The sequence below is a fragment of the Taudactylus pleione genome, unplaced genomic scaffold (assembly GCF_031769625.1).
Source record: "Taudactylus pleione unplaced genomic scaffold, aTauple2 ptg000205l, whole genome shotgun sequence".
In the NCBI taxonomy this organism is placed as follows: Eukaryota; Metazoa; Chordata; class Amphibia; order Anura; family Myobatrachidae; genus Taudactylus; species Taudactylus pleione.
In genome coordinates, this window is record NW_028284607.1 from 6,679,089 (window position 1) to 6,703,140 (window position 24,052).

General features: G+C 44.4%; 1 protein-coding gene across 1 annotated transcript in view; it reads right to left on the bottom strand.

Moving 5' to 3' along the window:
* LOC148518010 (serotransferrin-1-like) overlaps positions 1 to 24,052 on the bottom strand; it is a 99,653-nt gene that overhangs the window by 47,375 nt on the left and 28,226 nt on the right. The window contains exons 5-11 of the mRNA XM_088477973.1: positions 19,129 to 19,291; positions 17,080 to 17,144; positions 13,319 to 13,476; positions 11,196 to 11,382; positions 8,482 to 8,630; positions 4,263 to 4,353; positions 3,658 to 3,717 (exon numbers count right to left, since the gene is read on the bottom strand). Coding sequence (XP_088334099.1) covers positions 3,658 to 3,717; positions 4,263 to 4,353; positions 8,482 to 8,630; positions 11,196 to 11,382; positions 13,319 to 13,476; positions 17,080 to 17,144; positions 19,129 to 19,291 — 873 coding nt within the window. The remainder of the gene's footprint in view (positions 1 to 3,657; positions 3,718 to 4,262; positions 4,354 to 8,481; positions 8,631 to 11,195; positions 11,383 to 13,318; positions 13,477 to 17,079; positions 17,145 to 19,128; positions 19,292 to 24,052) is intronic.

Genomic DNA, 24,052 nt, shown 5'->3' on the forward strand with positions numbered 1-24,052 from the left:
GTTGACATTAGGGTTAGGCTACGGGAGGAGGTTAAGGTTAGGCTGCGGGTGGGGAGGTTAGGGTTAAGGTGCCCATACACATGCACGACCAGCATCAGATCCGACTCAGCATCTGACTCCCCGGAGCTCCCTGACAGTACCGGTAGCATATTTTGTTGTTTTTCTTAGCACAGGATCTGTCGTATGATTGATCCTGTGCCTCACGCGCTCATTAGGGAAACAGTCATTGAAATGACTTGAATTGCAGCACGATTGATCACATGAACAAAATACACGGCACGATCTGAACACAATAGGATGGAACATGTGGGCTGTACATCTGACCATACGATCCGATTATAGGAGCTGCGGGAGCGCGCATCGGATCTTATCTTACTTAAAAAATACACGATTTTCACAAGATCCATCTTATGACTCCTCGAAAATCGGACAATCGGCCCAAAATCGTGCAGCTGTTTGGCCAGCATTAGACACTAAAGGATAGTTTAAACTTAGGGACATAGCCGGATTTAGACCTCATGGGGCCCTAGGCAAGATACCGATTTGGGGCCCACCACCCTTAAACAATCCTGTGCATATATTACGGTAGGTTTCGCTGGAGCAAGATGCACACATCAATTTATATATATATATATATATATATATATATATATAATCTCATGTGACACTACTGTATAATATTCAGTTATTACTGTAATCAAATACACACTAGAAACATGAGAGCAAGGCAAAACATCAAATATGACACAGATTGATACCACTTGCGCACACGCACACACACACACATGAACAATTGTAGAATAGAAATTTTAAGTGAACGGCCAAAGCCCTCCTTTTGCAAGCCTGAAATGTAGACGGGAGTAGAGGGCGACAAACAGAGGGAGAAGGAAAAGGGGAAAACATAGTGAGACAGAAGGAAAAGGTGGAAGAACAGAGTTAGACTCAGCGAATATATATACAGTATATATATATATATATATATTATATACACACACACTTATGTTCAAATTTTGGGGTCACCCTGACAATTTCGTGTTTTACATAAAAACTGACTTTATCAAATGAGTTGCACAATGAATAGAACATATAGTCAAGTCATTGGCAAGGTTAGAAATAATGATTTTTATTTTAAATAATAATTTTGTCCTTCAGACTTTGATTTCGTCAAAGAATGCTCCTTTTGCAGCAATTACAGCATTGCAGACCTTTGGCATTCTAGCTATTAATTTGTTGAGGTAATCTGAAGAAATTTCACCCCACGCTTCCTGAAGCACCTCCCACAAGTTGGATTTACTTGATGGGCACTTCTTGCGTACCATATGGTCAAGCTGCTCCCACAACAGCTCAATGGGGTTGAGATCTGGTGACTGCTCTGGCTACTCAATTACAGACAGAATACCAGCTACCTGCTTCTTCCCTAAATAGTTCTTGCATAATTTGGAGGTGTGCTTTGGGTCATTGTCCTGTTGGAGGAGGAGATTGGCTCCAATCAAACTCTGTCCACAGGGCATGGCATGGCGTTGCAAAATGTAGTGATAGCCTTCCTTATTCAAAATCCCTTTTACCTTGTACAAATCTCCCACTTTACCAGCACCAAAGCCGCCCCAGACCATCACATTACCTCCACCATACTTGACAGGTGGCATCAGGCACTCTTCCAGCATTTTTTCACTTGCTCTGCGTCTCACAAATGTTCTTCTGTGTGATCCAAACACCTCAAACTTCGATTCGTCTGTCCATAACACTTTTTTCCAGTCTTCCTCTTCCGGAGTCGCCTCTTCACTGTAGACGTTGACACTGGCATTTTGCGGGTACCATTTAATGAAGCTGCCAGTTGAGGACTTGTGAGTCATCTATTTCTCAAACTAGAGACTCTAATGTACTTGTCTTCTTGCACAGTTGTGCACCGTGGCCTCCCACTTCTCTTTCTACTCTGGTTAGAGCCTGTTTGTGCTGTTCTCTGAAGGGAGTAGTACACACCATTGTAGGAAATGTTCAGTTTCTTGGCAATTTCTCGCATGGAATAGCCTTCATTTCTAAGAACAAGAATAGACTGTCGAGTTTCTCATGAAAATTCTCTTTTTCTGGCCATTTGAAGAATATAATCGAACCCACATATGTGATGCTCCAGATATCAACTAGCTCGAAGGAAGGCCAGTTTTATAGCTTCTCTAACGAACAAACCCGTTTTCAGCTGTGCTGAAATCCATTAGTCTTCCAACGCGCTTAGCAAACACAATGTACCATTAGAACACTGGAGTGATGGTTGCTGGAAATGGGTCCATATACACCTATGTAGATATTCCTTTAAAAACCAGACGTTTGCAGCTAGTATAGTAGTTTACCACATTAACATTGTATAGAGTGTATTTCTGATTAATTTAATGTTATCTTCATTGAAAAAAACTGTGCTTTTCTTTAAAAAATAAGGAAATTTCTAAATGACCCCAAACTTTTGAACAGTAGTGTATATAATATACATACAATTTAAACAGTATATATACACACATACAGTATATATATATATATATATTTTTTAAATATATATATATATATATATATATATATATATATATATATATAAACACAGGTAGAGAGAGCTTGGCTATTTAACACTATAAGATTTTTTTTTTTTTCCGGTTAAACTTACCCAACTCTCTGTGTCTTAGCTGGGTCATGTTGCTGCATCTGGCAGAAGACCAGTGTAATTACCACATGGAGCTCGCTTGGTGGGTGGAATTATGAGTCGGTGGAGTGGATGTCTCCCGCGGTTCCCGCAGGTGGTCGGAGCCAGAGGAGGCAGCTTGCTACACTGCGGGGGGGACGGAGTGGGGGTGGGGAAGGGGAGGAAGGTGGTTGATGCTGGAGGAGGCTGTTTGCTACACTGCGGGGGGGAGGGGGAACTAGAGGAGAGGAAGCATCTTGCTACACCGTGAGGGGGATGGTGGTCGATGCCGGAGGAGGCTGTCTGCACCACTGCTTTAGGCTGCTTGCTATCCTGGGGGGGAGCTGTAATGGAGGAGGATAGCTGCACTCACTGTGTCACTGCGGGGGTGGGAGGGGAGGTGGAGGGCTGGCTATAGTAGAGTAGGCTGCTTGGGGATTGTTTAGAAGGGTAAGAAGGGGTTGACTAGATGCTAGAGGTAGGGCCTTGGACCATGCTCCTGCTGCTGTGTGCGCCAGCAGCAGCAGTTCAACTTGTTTGAGTACAGCTCAGCAGGTTCACTTCAAGGCCGGATTTCGAGGGGTAGGGGACCCGGCCATGGACCCCTTGGAACCCGACGGGCCCTAGGCGGGTACCTAATGGTAAATCCGTCCCTGCGTAGGGATTAGGGACAGCAGGAAAATACTTACCCGGACGTCAGAGGATTAGACGTGTGGCCCGGAAGTGACAGTCACATAACTCACGAGACCGAGAAGACGCCGCTGGAACCATTACAGCCGTCAGGAGCAGGAAAGTCACTGCTGGGCCACCAGGGACGATCGGTTGACATTCTATCAGTGTCTACATGAAGTATGTCATCACTAGTACTGTCGCCGTATCAAACCACACCTCAAGCTGCTTACTAGTTAGATACACCCATACAAATCATCAGATCCACTAGATATAATTGTAGTACAGTTCATCACATTGTTGCTTTATGTGTCATAGCTTACCTCTCTCTGATATGCGCTGCAGCAGCTCACGTAGGTTTGCAGAACAGTCAGAATTTTCACCTATGGGAATAAAAGGACAAAGACAAGAAGCTTCAATCAATTCATTTATGCATTAACAGGTATCAGTACCTTGAACTAGAAAGAAGGTGGGCATGGGAATTGTTATACAGGATTACAAAAAATAGACAGGTTTTGGATAATAACAGAGTAAAAGGTTACTAATTATTTGAGTTACTTTACTTATGCCCCATTATTATAATCCATTACCGCCACACCTCCACCATACTTCAGCAGTTCCTTTTATTGTTTTATAAAAATGTGCAAGTACATAAAGGTTAAAATTATCCTTTATTTTAAATTATAATTATATAGAAAGCAATTTCCCAGACCATTAAAATTCCAGTTTATTCAGGTTTATTTATATGAAAATGCTCAAAATATGCAACAATTTCACACTTTGCAAATAAACAACAAACTTACTTTCAGCGACTGGTTAGAGAGTGATGCTGCCAACTTTTACTTTCAACTGTACAGTAAGAGGATCGTGCTCCTAACACAGAGCATAAAGGTGATCCTTGCTGAGTATGTAAGTACATTACACTCACCCCAGTATTCCACAGCAGCCGGCTGGAGACCACAACTGCCAGCAATGTATGCATGAGTAGCATCTAACGACACAGCATCCGCCTCATTGCCCTGTATTGATCATGCCAGAATTGATAATGCCATCAATTAGAAAGTACTGCTCATCTATATCTATAGAATACTAAGCTGAAAGCATTCATAGGTTCTGAATTATAAATGTCAAATATATAACGGAAGTCCATCAAACAAAAGAATGATTATGTTGAATTTAGGAACCTCTTCTTGAACACAACATAGCACCCTATTGTTAGTAACAGTAGGTGACTGTATTGTCCTGGGGTATATCAGGCCGTCTGCGGTTGCTTATTTTCAGTAACAGTTCTCTTTCTGTATAACTGTGCATACTGCGATGACATGCCCTTTATAAGCACTATACTCATCTTGAAGCTGGTCTAATGTATGCTGATTGACACTAGCTGGTTTAAATTGCAGCCTTCAGCAGGAGACCAATTCAAGGTATAGCATTTCACACAGGTGCTCCTCTGATCATTGCATCTGCAGTTGTGCCTCTTATACTGACCACTGCATGTGGCTCCAACTCTTAAGAACAGCGCCTGGACCAACCTTTGCTTGTGACTCCAAATTCAATAAATACTATGGGCTCAATCCAATTAGGTGCGAATGGCGAGTAGCTAGTTTGTTTCTTGAAACTCGCACACTTCGCAGCTAAGCGCGCTCCCGAGAATTCTCCAATCCAATTAAAAATGCCTATTCGCACTACTCGCAGCGGAGGGGTGCGAATTGTCTACCAAATGAGATTTGCGAGAAATGTATGAAAATGTGGGGAGACCATCCTGGACCCCCCAAAATTGATAATTTCCTTAGAAGGACCATATAGACAGCTTTTTCTGGGCATTAGGAAGGTACTGTTGGTTTTTAAATTGTGTCAAATGGCTGATTTGTGTTTTGTTTTGTTTTAAATGCAAGAAAATTATAAACTATTTTTGTTTAATCTCAAACAAATTAAATAAAAAATGCTAGAAAAATTAGGGAAAAGGGTGATTTTGGCGACTTTGAGAGCACCTTGAAAAATGTTAAAATATGATAAAAACAATTATTTTTCAACTAAAAAATTATTGAAATTAACTTTCGGGTGCCTAAACTACCGAAAAAGTTGATTTTGGGGTAATTTGAGGAAATTTACCCCAAATACTGACATGTAATTATTGGACTAATTAAGCTAATTGGAAACTTCCAGATTCCTAATTAGTCATCAGCATGGTGTACCCACATTTTAACCTTAAAATAAAGATTTTCCTTTCCATCTCTCACCCTCAGGGAGGTGCGAGTGGAAAGTTGTGAATTCAGGGCCTGACTCGCAACCAGGTCGATGGTGGCCCAGAGCGCATGTGCACGACGGAGCCGGCTCCGTCGTGTGCGAGACCCGGATAGCAACGGGCACTCCATCGCTCCGGGTCTTGCAACAAAGGGGGCGAGCTGTCATTGTTGAGTGACAGCTCGCCCCCTTTGGTGGGCGGGCCAGGGGGGTGGCTGCCCAAACGCAGGCATTCACATGAGAACGCCTGTCGTTTGGGGATGTTTGGGGACAGCCCCACTGACATCACAAGTGATGTCAGTGGAGAGCTTCCGGCTCTCTGGGGCTTGCGGCCATGAGACCCTACCACAAGGGTCTCGTCTCAAGCCTGATGGTCGCGATGGTCTTGACCATCGCGACCATCAACCTGGCCGCTCGCTATAGCTGTGGGTGGTCACCCACAGCTATGCGAGCGGCCAGGAGGCCGCACAGAAAGAAAAAAAAAAACGCCCTGATTCAGAGTGAGCGCTCTTTTAGAGCGTCCGGCTCTGAATCAGGGCCTCAGTCTGACTGATTCAGTGCAAGTTGCTAAATGGATTGCAAAATTAAGTCGCTATGCAAATTCAAAGTGAAAATAGCAACTCGCACCTCGCCATTCGCACCTAATAGGATTGACTCCTATATGCTGCCTGGACAGACCTTTTGCTTGTCTCTGCTATTACCCTGCTGCTTATACCTACTATTGGCAATACAGACTTGTTGCATGCATCACTTGTTTGGATCATCCCTGGTGTGGTTCTGTCATTACTGCTGAACTGTGCACTCTGGTTATCTTTGGTATTATAACCTACAGTCATCACATCCCATTTGGAAAACCCCTGCTGTGGCTCTGTCAGTGATGCTCTCTACTGCTGAATTGTGCCCTCTGGTTACCTTTGGTACTACATCTTGCGTTCCTCATCTAGGACCTGATTCAGAGTTATACGCTAATGGACTTATTTTTTGCCACTGCTCATGCATCTGAGTCGCACTGCACATGCGCCAGGTGTGTCTTGACCGTTTCAGAGGCATATCCTATGTCATATTCTGCGTCTGCGATCTCATACGCAGGAAACAGGGCTCCAGCGTTACTGCAACCATTCTGAGTGACCATGGACTCAATTTACATAAAGAGTCAATGTTTGCCTGATCCACATCTGATGCTGTGCATGTGTACGCAGTTGCGGAAAGCTGCGATGGCCCCATTGGGAATCTCAGTACAAGTCCCGGCAGCTGTTCCAGTAGCATTTTTGGCAAATCAAAAAATCTAAATCGATCAACATCAAAGTTTTTCTGGGGCTAACTCACACTTTGCCGGCTAGAGGGGGTCCTACACGATACTTGGCATCTATCCCATTACTTTTGGCACCTCAGTATATATATATATATATATATATATACTTCGCACCAGCCGTGGGAGCGTCATGTGAGGTGCCCCAGGGATGTACAGCCTCTGCTCCCTATAGATGGGCTCTTTGCATTTCAGGAGCCTGCATGATAAGCCTGCTGATGGTGAAATCAGTATTATTTCCACGTGATAGGGAGAAGCCAGTCACCAGGAAGGAGAAGAATGCAGGAGACAGGGTAATAGCGCAAGGACTGCAGACAGGACTGACTCCTCAGTCTCTTCCCCCATCCCCACCAATGGACTTGGATCGGGCTGCAGGTCATTTCCTTGCTTTTCATCCCCATTGCACTCACACAATACACTATAGATACTGACCTGCTGTGTAGTGTCAGACCAAGCCTTCATGCAGAGGGGGTAGGGGTGCACACAGACTGGGCACAGGGGGCTGTACACTGCCAGTGCCAGCTGACTTCTCCCATCACCATTATTGACCACTGTCACTATAAAGATCATTACTCTCTATGGTAATACAACCTCTGCACTCTCACATTTAAAATGTTGTTTGTATTATGTTAGCTGGTGTACCCTGCTTTTATAGAGGCTGCTCTTAACAGATATAGATCAGTGATCCCCTATAATGACAGCTGCTCTAGTTTTGCCTATCATATGAAAGATCTGGTGCTCGGCGGTCAGTTGACTAATGGCGCATCGGCAGACATCCATTGATGGAGAGACAGCGGCATTGCACCGCTGTCATTTAAAATCTGGTGCTGTCCGCGAGACAAATGGAGCGGCTCCTGAATGGCTTGCGGACAGCGCTAGATTTGAAATGGCGGCGGTGCGGTGTTGCTGTCACTGCATGGATGTCTGCCAAGCAGGACACCAACACCAAATACACATGGAGATAACAGTCTCCTCTCATCATGTAATCTCTCATCATGAGACTGAGGCTGCTGAAGAGACACAAGGGGCTGCAGGGACGAGGGGGTCTTTACTGTGGGGCATAATGTTATAAGGGGCATTGCTATGTGGCATAATGTGTAAGGGGCATTAATACTGGGTAGCATAATTTGTACTACAAATGTTGTAAAGGTCATTACTGTGTGACATCATTTGTAAAGGGCATTACTGTGTGTGGCATAATGTGTATAAGGGCATTACTGTGGCATAATGTGTTATAAGGGGCACTACTACTGCATGGCATAATGTGTTATAAGGGGCACTACTATTGTGTGACATAATGTGTATAAGTGGTAAGCTACACTGATTAAAAGGAGGCGTGTCTTAATGGCATGTCCCCTTTTCAGAGGCCACACCCCTTCTCCGGCACGCGCATATGTACAACCTTTCCATATCCCTACTTCAAAAAAATTACCACTTCGACCACTGTGTGTGTGTGTATGTATGTATATATATATATATATATATATATATATATATACACACACATATACTGTATATATAAATAATATATACACTTATATTTAATTAAACTACTACTGCAGTTATATGATTATTTCTTCGCTATTCTTTATACCTTGATCATTTCAATGCATCCAGATAGAGAAGTTGCTTGGACACAGACCAGTGGATCTGTCCTTACACTCAGCGCCCAGTCTTCACACTTCCTCAGCTCGGCAGAACTGATACAACACCAGCGGATGACGCTTTGATCCAGAGAGATACCTAATATGTACATATGTTAAAACAACACAGTGGCTCAAATTGTACCAGATGACTCCTAAATAGACCAAGCAATACGAAAAGTATGCCGGTTCTGTTGTATATGGCTGCTGATCACTATAAAAGCATTACGTGTATTACAAAACCTATGCTGAATTTTACAATTTTATTTATTTATTTTTGAACTCCAAGAGACCTTTTACATTTTAAATTAAGAAATCCATATATTGTATACCTGCTTGTACAGTTCGTGTGAATGAGGTGATGCACACATTTAAAGCTATATGTGTACTTTTGCAATAATAGGTCACAATTCTTTTGTTTTACATTACATCTCATTGACAGATGGGCATCAAACATAAGGTGGAAATGTTTACCCATTATAACAAATGCAGATGCTTTACAAATTAGCATAATTACAAAATGCACATGTTTTATGTATATACGTGAAGTGAAAGAGTTTTAAGCTAGGTGGAAGGGGCAGCTACGAAGATCTGGCAAGAGGTATGAACATATGTGCAATATTAGTTGTAAAGGTGCATACTGCATACACACACAGTGATTTTTTGAATGATTATCGTTTATTGTTCTATCGTTGAAAATTTTGTTCACTTTCTAAGTTAAAACGATGAACGATTATCGTTCATGCACGTTGACGTTTGTAGTTCAGTCAGACTGACCAACTCAACGATTTTCATTAAGGGAATATGCAAAAATCGTTTGTAGTTCAAAAAAATCGTTCATTACATTTAGTAAATGAACGATTTTAGTAAACGATTTTCGTTCATTTTTCCCTTGAAAAAATGAACGAAAATCGTTTTCTAAAATAGTTCATTTACAAAATCGTTGTGTGTGTGTATGCAGCTTTAGGGTTAGAGTTGAATGTATCTTGGGTGAATTCACAATGCTCATGTTCAGAAAATGGGCTCTCATAAGTAGTTGAAAAGCATAGTGGTACACATTTTAAAAACGAAGAGGCAGAACTGAGTTGTGTTAGGATGCTCTCACGTATGGAAATACATGTGATATAATGCGGCAAACAGATCCAACAAACAGAAAAATGTATGGAATAAATTATATACAATGTCCCTTATGTACAGTTAGTATTATGTGTTCATTGAGGGTTTACCTTGGAGGGCTGGGATTGGAGGATTAGAATGGAACCAGGCCAGTCAGGGCAGAGAGCTTGAATATGGAGTGAGGAATTTAATGAATTGCCACTGAGGATTTATAGGCATGACATTGTGCTTCTACCTATCCTAAAACTACTAAATTGACTCAAGCTGGTGCTTCAGTTGTAAGACAGAGACCCTACTGTAATGAGTAAGAGGTGGCACATAACCCATATGTAATACTCAAGGCTGGATTAATGTTTGGACATCTAATTTGTGGTGGCCCTACCAATAAAGTTGACATTATATGATATTAGCTATATTATTAAAAAGTGTTACGTGTAGAAACTCCCACTACTGCATGTTAAATACACTCTAGTGCCCCCAGATCACATTACATCACACAGAAACCCCAGTTCACATATGCCACAGTGCCCTCCACTCAGGTAATGTAACTATGTGTGGGGACCCCTCATATGTGGGGGCCCATGGGTAATCGCCCTTGCCACCCTGTTGTTAATCTGGCACTGGTGTTATTCCAGGCAGACATGCCTCGACAAAATCCATCTTTGCTGGTTGTTTGGTTTGCTTCTAAGTGGCTGGACACATACTGTACTATTAATTAGTTACACCAGTGGTTCCCAAACTGTGCGCCGTAGCATCCTGGGGTGCCTTGGGACACTTACAGGGGTGCCTCAGGTTGATGGTCCAGCACCAAATCAAATTATTAATGGGCAATGTTATGTAAATATGCGGACAAACAGAAGCGCAAACCTGTCCACCACCACATAACTGAACCTAAGGATGACAGGCAAGCACAATTTACTTCACTTTACTACATTTCTTTCTGAATCTCTTAATAACAAACAAACTTAGGGGTGCCGTGAAAACAATGCTGTTATTCAAAGGCACTGTGATTCAAAAAAGTTTGGGAACCACTGAGTTACACAATCACTTGCAGCTGTAAGTCCTGGAGGTTCATCCACATAATTGCTTACAAAGTTACTGATTGCAGTTCTACCTCCATTTAATTGAGGTTGTTTAGAAATTATTTTCTCATTATAGTTGTATTGATGAGTTTTTTTGTCTAACATTTTCTGTGTACTGGCCCTACTTGTTATTTATCCTGCTCTGATCTTTGCCTGCCCTGACCCTTACTTTAATTCTGGGACCACTGTAATTTTGCAGCCTACCCCAACTTTAACTGAATGTTTGACCATTGAAGTTTGCAGTCATCCCCAACCTTTTCTTGGATTCTGAATACTGACATTTTCTGCCAAAGAGTCTTTAAAAGGAAGCATATGTTTTTCCTAAAACAGGAATTTGTCAGTTGCTTCAGTAATAAACCAAATTACTTTTAATTTCTTGAAGTGTATTCTAGTTATAGACAAACAACGTTAGCAGTACATGTAAGTAATAAGACTAAGTATACCATCCATGATCCTTTATTTCTCACCTTCATGACCTAGGCCCTTTAACAGAGCCACATAGTCCAGTCCAAGGATCCCAGTCACCTCAGCATCATCTTCCAGTAATCGCAGCCCTCGTGTGGAGTCATGAAAAAGAAGATTCTGTCCACCAAAAGTATCTGATGTGAAGAGAGAAAGGCGGCTCTTGTGTTTCCCATCTCTGCCAAATAAATTCTAAGCAGGAAAAATACATATTATTTGAAATTAAAGTTAAAACACAAAGTAAAATGTTGGCAAAAGAAAGTCAAAATGTAAAGTAACAGAGAAGTAAGCTCAGTAATTTAAATTTTACATAACATTACAACATAAAGGTCTAACCCTCTTCATATCAGGTGGACCTTTCCTTGAAATAGTAGTATTCTCTAAATGTCCGATCAGCTGCCATTCGGGAGGTATCAGTATGTGTGGCAACACACATACTGATACCCGGTGCGTGGTGCGGTAAGTTCGTGCGGTAAGTTCGTTTTTTTTGTTTTACAAAGGCCATGGATTATTGCGGAGACCAGCGCCAGGATATAGGTGAGTATGAAATCTTTTTTGCAGGGCCAGTCAACATGGATTCTACTGGACAAGGGGACAGAAACATCTGGTATAAGTAAGTATGTGTGAATGGGTAGGTGTATGTAATAAAGTTACACTTTGCACGGTGTGTGTGTTTTGTGTTTATTTAACTATTTTATTTACAGTGGGGGGGTACAGGTGCCGCCCGTCTGCTGGCACTTGTGCCAAAGGGCAGGCATGCTGGCACCTGTAGTCCCACTGCAAAATACAATAGTTTACTTAAATATCCCCACTTTATTACCCCTGTACCCAGTGCTCCAGGGGTGCGGGGAAGAGCCCCAGGCTTAAGACCAAGCCTAGGGTTAAGGGAGAGGGGGGACTCCTTTTTTGGGGGGTTCCCACCTCCCCTGAGATCCCCGACTTGGCTTGACTGGCTTGGGCTGCTAATGCTTTGGACCCGGAGCCCCGGTGAAAGGGTCTCCGGGCTGTGGCATTACAGCCCGGCCGTTTTGGGTCTGGTGCTGATTTTAAATATAGGGGAGACCCTACGCAATTTTTTTTCCCTCTATATTTAAAATCAGGACTGTCCCTGCAGCCTGGTGTTAGTTTCTAAATCACGGGGGAACCATACACATTTTGTTCCCCGTAATCTTAGAAACCAGGACAGGCTGGCAAGGGGACCCTATGTCATTTTTTTCGGATATTTTAATTTATTTTCTAGATTTACAGGCAGAAACATACATGATCACAGTGATCTGTGTATGTTTCTGCCAAACTCTCAGATCACCGGCAGGTGTATTTTTTTCATGAGTTTTTACAGGAGAGTTTGCCCATCTCATGAGAGTTTCGAAACTCTCTGCTTGGTAAATTCCAGAATCCTATCTTCACCAGTGAAAAGGTTCTCAAGTTTTGCCGATGGTGAATTGAAGAGAGTTTGCTAACTCTCCAGTATTTTCCTGTAGCAAAGGAGATCTCTCTCCCGAGTTTGACATCAGTAAATTTGAGAGTGGGAAAAAATGCCCAAACTCTCCAGAGTTTGCAAACTCTCCCAAACTCTCAGCTTAGTAAATTTACCCCTAGTACTGGTGAATAATTGCTCTTCTCTGGCTAGATTTGTTATTACACCAATCAGGAAAAGGGCAAACCTCAACGTTGCCCACTAATCTTTTTTTTTTGCTCTTTTAAATTTTGTTTGGACTTTTGCACTGTCTCATGCACAACACAGGTGCTAACTTGGTTATACCTACTTATGTTGCAAAAGCACAACACAACATTTATTGCAGAGCTGCATTGATTTATTACATTTCTAATAAACTGTTACGGGGTATTTTGAGTATGTCAACTGTAGCTAATGTAAGACAAAAATCAAATTTTTAAGGCTTGTTTGTTGCAATATGAACACATTTTCCTTCAAGCCACATATTATGTTATTTTCTAGATAGATCTGGATCATGAGATTATATGGTATTGAATGAACTTGTTGTTTCAGGTCAGAGTGGAACATATGTGATAACAATTTCAGATCATTTGTTGATGACACCCCCCCCCCATGTACTGCTTATTAGATAATCATATGTCACGTAATACATATGTATGTGTACAGATTTACCTGAATCAATGTAAGAAATCTCTTAGTAATTCTTTGCATATGTCCTCTGGTGACAATGGCTTTGCTGGGACCCTGTCCCAAATTGCAGGATTTGTAGGATTTAAGATTGGCTGTGGATCCGTCTGGACATAGCAGTTCAAACTGCTCAATTTCTGAATCTGGGTAAAAGCAAATATCATAATTCCATAGACCATATCTCCCTGTACTGTTTTAGATAGGTCACTGCTGTCCCATTGTATCTTTGTACATATACCTCAGGGCTAGACCATACATCAACATCAAACCATATCTACAGAGCTTGCTCAATGCACAGTCTGACTGGGTGGTTGTCTGGAGGGTCATAATGCAGTGGGGCAGAGCTGGATTAAGGAAGGGGGGCCTCTTTCTCAGTGCCCTTCCTGGCTGGAGCACACTGCTGCACTTTGCGGTAAGGGCCGGACAAGTGAGGGCATGCTGGATGTCAAGTGGGAGCGGGACTAATGTTTTATTATTATCCTTTATTTATATGGCACCACAAACGGTCTGCAGTGCCTTACAAAGTACAAAAACAAGCAGTGAAACAGTACAGTACATAGCAGGACATGAACAAGGTTTATAAACATTGCTACATCAGCAGTCGTGATACTCAAATAAGTAGATTAAGTGTCGCTGTAGGCAGTGGGGAGGAGATGCTGTTATAAGTGAGGTAAGGAAAAGCACATGAGGAATGAGGCCCTGCTCTTAAGTCTAAAGAGAGGGGCAGACAGACAAGGGTGACACAGAGGGGAGAGACAGTGAGTAAGGAGCAGAGAGCAGTGGTTTAGAATGCGAGCTGGAAGGCTTTATTACGGAAGTGGGCCTGTTTGACGTTTTGATAGGGAGAGGGATAAAGTTCCAGAGGTAGGAGCAGCAAAGGGAACATTTTGCAGGTGGGAGTGGGAGGAATGAATCAGTTGGGAGGAGAGGCAGATTTCTGAAACTGAGTAAAAGCAAATATCATAATCCTGTAGACCATATCTTCTTATAGATAGATCATTGCTGTGCCATTGTATTTCTGTACATATAGCTCAGTGCTAGCATATATATATATCTACATCATAGTCTGATTAGGTGGCTGTCAGGGGCAGATAAAGGGGGGGGCGCACTGGACAAAGCACGAGTGGGGGTGGGCCGAATATCGAGTGGGGGCAGTGCTGACAAGATGGGGAGAGCTGGAGGAGTGGGGGCAGCCCCTCCCTATCTTAAGTGCGATGGCCCCCCCCCCGAAGGCTTAATCCAGCCCTGGGAGGGGTCACTCATTGCATTATCTGTGTACTGACTACGTCAATATATTGTAGTAATACACCTCATTTGTTGACAGATTTCCTGCAAACTTAGACACACCTGCAACTTGCAGAGATTTGCGATGCTCATGAGGCACCATGCCATGATATTACCATAAAATCGATCAGTCACGTACATGATTTTTTAATAATGTACCACATAAAACATCATACCCAGGTTAGTCATTTGTATTCAGTAAGGAGCTTTAAATAATGGGGTCAATACAGAGTTGCACACAAGTCAGCCACAACTGAATTTGCAGACAATTATCCATATGCATCTATGCAACATCACTCAGGGACGCAGAGAGCGGGGTGGGGGGGGCAGGTACTAAGTAATCACCCAAAACCAGGCTTGTTGGGAGGGGCCAGGTCCGGCACCGCCCCAACCCCCCCTCTACCCTTGCCCAGCACACGTTGCTGTGTGTTGGGCTGCAGTGGGGCCAGGGAGGCAGCAGAACTCTGCCTATGATTGGGTGGGTGGGGGGGGGGAGCAATCACACTGATTGCATCTCGCTCTAGATTTGCCTCTGGCTGAGGGGCTCACAGTGCCCTCTCCAGCACATAGCGCTGCAATTATTGTTTTTTTTTTCTCTAAGGGGGTGTGGTCATGATTCCCTCAATTAGGCCACACCCCAAAAAAATTATCGGGGCCCAGGCCAGCTCTCTATGGATCGGACAACACTGACCTATCTATCTACTTGTTCAAGTAGCCATCATCATTACTAGCACACACTTGCATCAGCCCTATGCCTGGTGTAAGAGATCCGTCTGAAATCGTCACTGATCTCTGCATGTGCAAAACTCAGCATAGCCCACAACTCCTTCTACACACCCTCACATAACTTAGACTATGAACTAACACCTCAAAGCCACCCACTTATCTGCATTCAACCCCCAGTAGTGTCGAGATGCAGGCGATCAGTCTGTACATGCATTCACTCAGATAAGGAGCATGTGTAGTGCTAAAAATCACATCATCTGTCCACAAAACGAACTTGCATGCAACTCTGCATCAGCCCCTTTGTTTGTTGCTAGATAAATAAATCTAATGGTAGTCACAAGCAGCTGCTGAATTAATCATTTCATTCACTGTTACATTTGGTCATTTCTGCACTTTCTGCACCTGATCTTCCTCTTTGTTACACTATATACACTCTTGTGAAAGGTAATTCCACTGTCGGCTAGTTAGCATAGGCTACTGAAGGGGAGGCCAACCAGACAGAGGCACAGAGCCAAAAAACATCTGTAGTCAAGCTAAAGAGCCGATAGCATGTGCGCCGAAGGCGTGCGTGCTAAAATGGAGCGTGGCCTAGCTGTCACAAGGCCACACCCCATTTCCGTGCACACACCTTTGGTATGACATTTGCAGGAGCATGACCTCATATCCCCCCCCCCATTCTTAGTCACATTGGCGGCGAGCCCATCACATTGAAAATACTGTATTTGTGACCCTTATGCAGTGCTCCCTGTAGTTTTGCCCCTTATGCAGTGCCCCCTGTATTTGTGCCCCTTATGCAGTTCCCCCTGTATTTGTGCCCCTTATGCAGTGCCCCCTGTATTTGTGACCCTTATGCAGTGCCCCCTGTACTTGTGCCCCTTATGCAGTGCCCCCTGTAGTTTTGCCCCTTATGCAATACCCCTTGTATTTGTGCCCTTTATGCAGTGCCCCCTCTAGTTTTGGCCCATATGCAGTTGCCTCCAGCCCAGTACTTACCTGACCATGCTCTGGCTCCCGCATCAGCTGCCTCTGACTGGATCTAACTAGATCTAGCAGGCACGCACGGCAGGCACCTCTCATCGCTTCTTTAGCCTCTGACCGCTTCAGAGGCCAGCGTTCACAGGGCTTGATACAGCAAGGATCGCAAGAGCTAAGACGCACGCAGTCCGCTGATTTTCATGATCTGTGCATGCATCGCAGTGCGCATGCGCGAACTACTCACTGCGATCAAGAATGAGAGCGCAGTGTGTACACCTACCCATTGCAGAGTCATTGACAGGAAGTGCTGTTTGTGGGTGGTCGGGCGAACACAGGCGTGTCAGTGCGTTAGGACGGCATTGCAGGGGCGTGCATAAATTTCTCTGCAATACCATACGCAGACTGAGGCCTCATAGCGTGCGCTGAAATTAGCAAGTCCTGAGTGAAGTCTGGCCTGCCCTAACCGTGCGTATGGATTTGATGTTACTCGATGTAACCGATTGTTTCGCTTTGTTGACCAAGTGTATGGATGTGAGTAAGGAGAAGTGGGTGTCCTCATGTTAGGCTGAAATCACATTGCGAATGCAAATATTTGCATATCCCCGCTGATATTAACAACTGCATTGCATGCGTATAAGCACAATTGCGATCCTTGCTGAATCAGGCCCAATGTTCCAGTGGGGGGAGCCGCATCACAAAACCTAAAGAGCCGCATGCGGGTTGGCCACCCCTGGGCTACTGTTTGTATTACGGCAGTGTACCTGTTGCGCTCATTATAGTCAGGTGATCCAGGAATGCAACATCCCCTGCACGGCTCTTCAGACACCTGCATGAATGCACAAAAGCAAATTTATAAAAAAAAAAATATATTTAACCATGACAACCTAAATACACGTCTACAGAATGATGGTGGAATGTCCACCTTTTTATTCTCCACCAATCGACTGGTTTCTGCTCTCATTTTCCTACTGTTACAACATAAGTACATTGTATACAGTTCACTAACAGCATATCAGACCAATATCCTTTGTGTACAGTCCATGGACAGTATAGCAGTCCCATATACACCAGTGTACAGTCCACTTACAGCATAACAGAGTCACATTCATTGTGTACTGGCCACTGACCGCAAAACTGCCCCACGTCCATCATGTACAGTCCATTTTCAGCATAACAGTCCTATATCCATATTGTATAACCAACTGACAGCATAGCAGGCACATATTCATTGCAGACAACCCATTGACAGCATAGAACGCCCGCATCCATTGTGTACAGTCCATTGACAGCAGTCCTATATTCACCAGTGTACAGTCCACATACCGTATAACATCATGTACAGTCCAGTGACAGCATAAAAGCCCCATATCCATTGTGTACAGCCTACTGGCAGCATACCAGTCCCATATCCATTATGTACAGCCCACTGACTGCATAACAGCATAATATGGTTGAATATGGGGCAGTATGGTTGGTGTAGTAGTTAGTAGTATTGCCTCACTGCCCTGTGGTCATGAGTTCAAGTCCAGACCGAGACACTATCAGTATAGCGTTTGTATGGTCCCCTCATGTTTGCTTGGGTTTCCTCTGGGAGCTTTGGTTTTCTTCCACACTCCAATAACATACTAGTTGGTTAACTGCTTTCTGACAAACAATGCTAGTGTGCTAGTGTGTATTTTTGTCCATGTGATAAGGAATATAAAGCCTGATTCAGATGTGGGCGCAATGCTGATATCTACACAGATTGAGGGATAATGATTTGCCATTGCTCATGCCTGTAGGCTGCGCTGCGTACGTGCTGCGATTGATTGGCCATTACACTCACACACAGGATTCACTTGCAAAGTGAGTGAAAGGTAGTCAGCCTTTGGGGGAGGTAATAGGGGTGGTTAGAAAAAACAGGTGTGTCTGACCATTAAACCCTACGCGTATCTGGATACCCGATATGTCTCCTATGCCTGCTATGTTCTAAGGCTAAGCACTGGACGGCAAGGGAGTCATTGGCATATTTTCGCAATTGCGAACTGTGAGAGATCGTGGCTGCGATGGCATTTGCGAATTACGCTGAATTACGCTCATACATTGTACAGGTGCACTGTGGCAGGGACTGATATGCATTCTCTGTAAAGCACTGTGTAATATGTGTGCACTAGGGGCCTGATTCAGACCCACTCACAAGCGCTATGTGCTGGCAAGCGGGTCGATGGCAGGGCAGTGAGCACGGGCGGCATGCGCGAGCCCCGGAGCGAGCGAGAAGTCACTCGCTCCGGCGCTCGCATTCAAAGGGGGCGGCTGTCGATGTTGATCGACAGCTCGCCCCATTTGGTAGGCGGGTCCGGGGGGGGTGGCTGGCCAAATGGAGGCGGCCCCACTGACATCACGAATGGTGTCAGTGGTGAGCTTCCGGCTCTATTAGAGCCAGAAACTCACTGGGGCTTGCGGCAGACGAGACCCTACCACAAGGGTCTCGTCGCAAGCCCCGATGGTTGCGACCATCGCGACCATCACCTGGCCGCTCGCTGAATCTGTGGGTGGCCTGGAGGCCAGACACCATAAAAATACAAAACGCCCTTCAGACCTGCGAGCTGCCTCCGGCAGCGAGCAGGTCTGAATCAGGGCCTATATACATAACTGTTAATAATTGAATAATGAAATATCAATCAATTACAGATATTCAATTCCAAGGTCATTGATGCGGCCCTAGCGCAAAAGGGCATTGTGTGTTCTGGTAAGAAAAAAATATTCCATCTGCCAACTGTGTATTTCATCTGCCAACTGTGTATATCATCTGCCAACTGTGTATATCATACCTGAAAGCTCCATCAGAGTCAAAAAATGGCTCATTGCTGCTGGTCTCACAGAAGTGATTCTTTTCCCGTACATAAGACTTGAATCCCTGGCATAGTTCACACAAGCTTGGAGAGGAGACTCCAATTCCAGGAATGCAGCTTGCATTGAAATAACCACTGACAACTGACAAAAAAAAAAGAACAACAAGAGGCAATTTCTGAACTGTAAAATGGCTGCTATTAAACGCAATTCCAGGTTTGGACCTGTTGTGTGCCTAAATATACACAAATTAGGACCATAAGCAGAGGGAAGGAGCAAGAAAGAGTAAAATCAATCCCACTGAGGTATAGAAGAGGCATCTCGTAATGTGGCACAGTGCAGTGATACGGTTCCATTTTGGGGTCAAGATTATTATAATGAGGTGAAGAGGTAGGGAGGGCAGATGTTTAAGGTTCTTTTTTAGGGTTCATTTTGATCTATCATAGCTGAAATGAGGAAATCTCTATAAAACAAATCATGTGCTATTACTATAAGCACAAGGGCTTACCTTCACCTGCTAGTTAAACGCAAGTAGCCAGCATGAGAAAAGACTAGTGATTGGCTTGCTGTGACTGGTGTCCCAGGGGTTTACAGCTTGCAAAAGTAGCCAGTATTTACCCTACATGCAAAATACAATGTATGTATTTGCACCCCTTGCATTGCAACATGGTTTGTACTGGTTCACAGTAGGGGTGAGCGGGTTCGGATTTCTGAAATCCGAACCCCCCCGAGCCCCCCCGATCCGAGTCCGATCCGAGTCAGGCTCGACTTTTCCCGCCTGACTCGGATCTGAAATCGAGGCAAAACGTCATCATCCCGCCTTCCGAGTCTCGCGGGTTTTGGATCCTATATAAGGTACCCGCGTCGGCGCCATTTTCTCACTCGGCTGTGGACAGTGAAGAGGGAGGGTGGGAGTTAGGGCTGTGTAGTGTAGTGTAGTGTAGTGCTGCTGTTGTCCACTACTTCAAAGTCCATAGGGGCTGGCTGTGTTGTGCTGTGCTGCTGTTGTTAATAGGGGCTGTGTCCACTACTTCAAAGTCCATAGGGGCTGGCTGGACTGTGTTGTGCAGTCAGTTCTCCATAGGGGCTGTGTCCACTCCAAAGTCCTGTGCAGTGTCCCAGTCCTAAAGGAGTGCTGTAGTGTTGTCCAGGGGGTGCTCTGTCCATCAGGGGTGCTCCCCCCAAGTGCTAAAAAAATAATATATTTTCTGTGTTTGTGAATTGTGTGCGCAGTAGCCGCACGTGCATCAACAAAGTAGTGCCAAGCGTGCGCCTGTGTCATAAGTAAAGGGCTGGCTGGCTTGACCGTTAAAGGGTGCTGTAACCCCCGAAAGTACACTCCAGTCCAAACCAAAAAAAAATTATTTTCTGTGTTTGTGAATTGTGTGCGCAGTAGCCGCACGTGCATCAACAAAGTAGTGCCAAGCGTGCGCCTGTGTCATAAGTAAAGGGCCGGCTGGCTTGACCGTTAAGGGTGCTGTAACCCCCGAAAGTACACTCCAGTCCAAACCAAAAAAAAAATTATTTTCTGTGTTTGTGAATTGTGTGCGCAGTAGCCGCACGTGCATCAACAAAGTAGTGCCAAGCGTGCGCCTGTGTCATAAGTAAAGGGCCGGCTGGCTTGACCGTTAAGGGTGCTGTAACCCCCGAAAGTACACTCCAGTCCAAACCAAAAAAAAAATTATTTTCTGTGTTTGTGAATTGTGTGCGCAGTAGCCGCACGTGCATCAACAAAGTAGTGCCAAGCGTGCGCCTGTGTCATAAGTAAAGGGCCGGCTGGCTTGACCGTTAAGGGTGCTGTAACCCCCGAAAGTACACTCCAGTCCAAACCAAAAAAAAAATTATTTTCTGTGTTTGTGAATTGTGTGCGCAGTAGCCGCACGTGCATCAACAAAGTAGTGCCAAGCGTGCGCCTGTGTCATAAGTAAAGGGCCGGCTGGCTTGACCGTTAAGGGTGCTGTAACCCCCGAAAGTACACTCCAGTCCAAACCAAAAAAAAAATTATTTTCTGTGTTTGTGAATTGTGTGCGCAGTAGCCGCACGTGCATCAACAAAGTAGTGCCAAGCGTGCGCCTGTGTCATAAGTAAAGGGCCGGCTGGCTTGACCGTTAAGGGTGCTGTAACCCCCGAAAGTACACTCCAGTCCAAACCTAAAAAAAAATTATTTTCTGTGTTTGTGAATTGTGTGCGCAGTAGCCGCACGTGCATCAACAAAGTAGTGCCAAGCGTGCGCCTGTGTCATAAGTAAAGGGCCGGCTGGCTTGACCGTTAAAGGGTGCTGTAACCCCCGAAAGTACACTCCAGTCCAAACCAAAAAAAAATTATTTTCTGTGTTTGTGAATTGTGTGCGCAGTAGCCGCACGTGCATCAACAAAGTAGTGCCAAGCGTGCGCCTGTGTCATAAGTAAAGGGCCGGCTGGCTTGACCGTTAAGGGTGCTGTAACCCCCGAAAGTACACTCCAGTCCAAACCTAAAAAAAAAATATTTTCTGTGTTTGTGAATTGTGTGCGCAGTAGCCGCACGTGCATCAACAAAGTAGTGCCAAGCGTGCGCCTGTGTCATAAGTAAAGGGCCGGCTGGCTTGACCGTTAAGGGTGCTGTAACCCCCGAAAGTACACTCCAGTCCAAACCAAAAAAAAAATTATTTTCTGTGTTTGTGAATTGTGTGCACTGTGGCTGCACGTGCATCAACAAAGGAGCAGCGCCAAGCGTGCGCCTGTGTCCCATAAGTAAAGAGCCGGCTGGCTCATTTCTTAAAGGGTGGTGTAACCCACAAAGTGCACTACTCTCCAGCAAAAATAAAATAATATTTTCTGTGTTTGTGTGCGCTTTAGCCGCACGTATATATATCAATATAACATAAATGGAGGACCAAACTTTCTCCGATAAAAATAAAATAGGGAAAGATCAAGAACCTCTTCCTCCTAGTGCTGTTGCTGCTGCTGGGAGTTGTTCATCATCCCAGAGAGGAAGTAGGAACATCACTACTTTTACTAAACAATTGACCCTCCAACAGTCCCTAGCGATGAGGATGAAGTACGACAGCAGTCATCCTGAAGCAAAACGTATAACTGAGGCCTTGACTGCTATGTTGGTGTTAGACGTGCGTCCGGGATCCGACATTAGTGCAGTGGGATTTAGACAATTGATGGAGGTAGTGTGTCCTCGGTTCCAAATCCCGTCTAGATTCCACCTGCATCCTCAAAGCAGCAGCGACAAGCGTGCGTCTGTCTGTTAAAGGGTGGTGACACCCTCAAAGTGTGCTACACAAACAATTAAAATATTGTTCTTTTTTTTTCTGTCTTTGTGAATTGTGTGGGCTGTAGCCGCACCTGCATCCTTAAAGCAGCAGCGACAAGCGTGCGTCTGTCTGTTAAAGGGTGGTGTAACTCTCAAAGTGTTCCAAAAAATAAAAAACTATTTTTTTAATGTGTTTGTGACTTGTGTGCGATGTAGCCACACTTGCATCCTCAAAGCAGCAGCGACAAGCGTGCGTCTGTCTGTTAAAGGGTGGTGACACCCTCAAAGTGTTCTACACAAACAATTAAAATATTGTTCTTTTTTTTTCGGTCTTTGTGAAATGTGTGGGCTGTAGCCGCACCTGCATCCTTAAAGCAGCAGCGACAAGCGTGCGTCTGTCTGTTAAAGGGTGGTGTAACTCTCAAAGTGTTCCAAAAAATAAAAAACTATTTTTTTAATGTGTTTGTGACTTGTGTGCGATGTAGCCACACTTGCATCCTCAAAGCAGCAGCGACAAGCGTGCGTCTGTCTGTTAAAGGGTGGTGACACCCTCAAAGTGTGCTACAGAAACAATTAAAATATTGTTATTTTTTTTTCTGTCTATGTGAATTGTGTGGGCTGTAGCCGCACCTGCATCCTTAAAGCAGCAGCGACAAGCGTGCGTCTGTCTGTTAAAGGGTGATGACACCTCAAAGTGTTCTACACAAACAATTAAAATATTGTTCTTTTTTTTTCGGTCTTTGTGAAATGTGTGGGCTGTAGCCGCACCTGCATCCTTAAAGCAGCAGCGACAAGCGTGCGTCTGTCTGTTAAAGGGTGGTGACACCTCAAAGTGTTCTACACAAACAATTAAAATATTCTTCTTCTTTTTTCTGTCTTTGTGAATTGTGTGGGCTGTAGCCGCACTTGCATCCTCAAAGCAGCAGCGACAAGCGTGCGTCTGTCTGTTAAAGGGTGGTGTAACCCTCAAAGTGTGCTCCACAAACAATAAAAATATTCTTTTTTTTTTTCTGTCTTTGTGAATTGTGTGGGCTGTAGCCGCACTTGAATCCTCAAAGCAGCAGCGACAAGCGTGCGTCTGTCTGTTAAAGGATTACATCGGTGACAGCATCCAAGTAGGCATGTCAGACAGTCCGTACCTGTACTGGCAGGAAAAAGAAGCAATTTGGAGGTCCCTGTACAAACTGGCTCTATTTTACCTGAGTTGCCCCCCCTCCAGTGTGTACTCCGAAAGAGTGTTTAGTGCAGCCGGGAACCTTGTCAGCGAAAGGCGTAGGAGGTTGCTTCCACAAAATGTGGAGAAGATGATGTTCATAAAATGAATTATCAACTCTTCCAGGGAGACCAGCCTCCAGAACGTACAGAGGGACCTGTGGTTCCAGCAGGGACGAATTAATACTCTGTGAGGATGAGGATGTACACACTGAAGAGGGTGAGGAATCGGTGGATGAGGAGGATGAGGATGACATCTTGCCTCCGTAGAGCCAGTTTGTGCAGGGACACATTAATTGCCAGCTTGTTTTGTGGGGGCCCAAACGAACCAATCATTTCAGCCACAGTTGTGTGGCAGACCCTGGCGCTGAAATGATTGATTTGTTAAAGTGTGCATGTCCTGTTTATACAACATAAGGGTGGGTGGGAGGGCCCAAGGACAATTCCATCTTG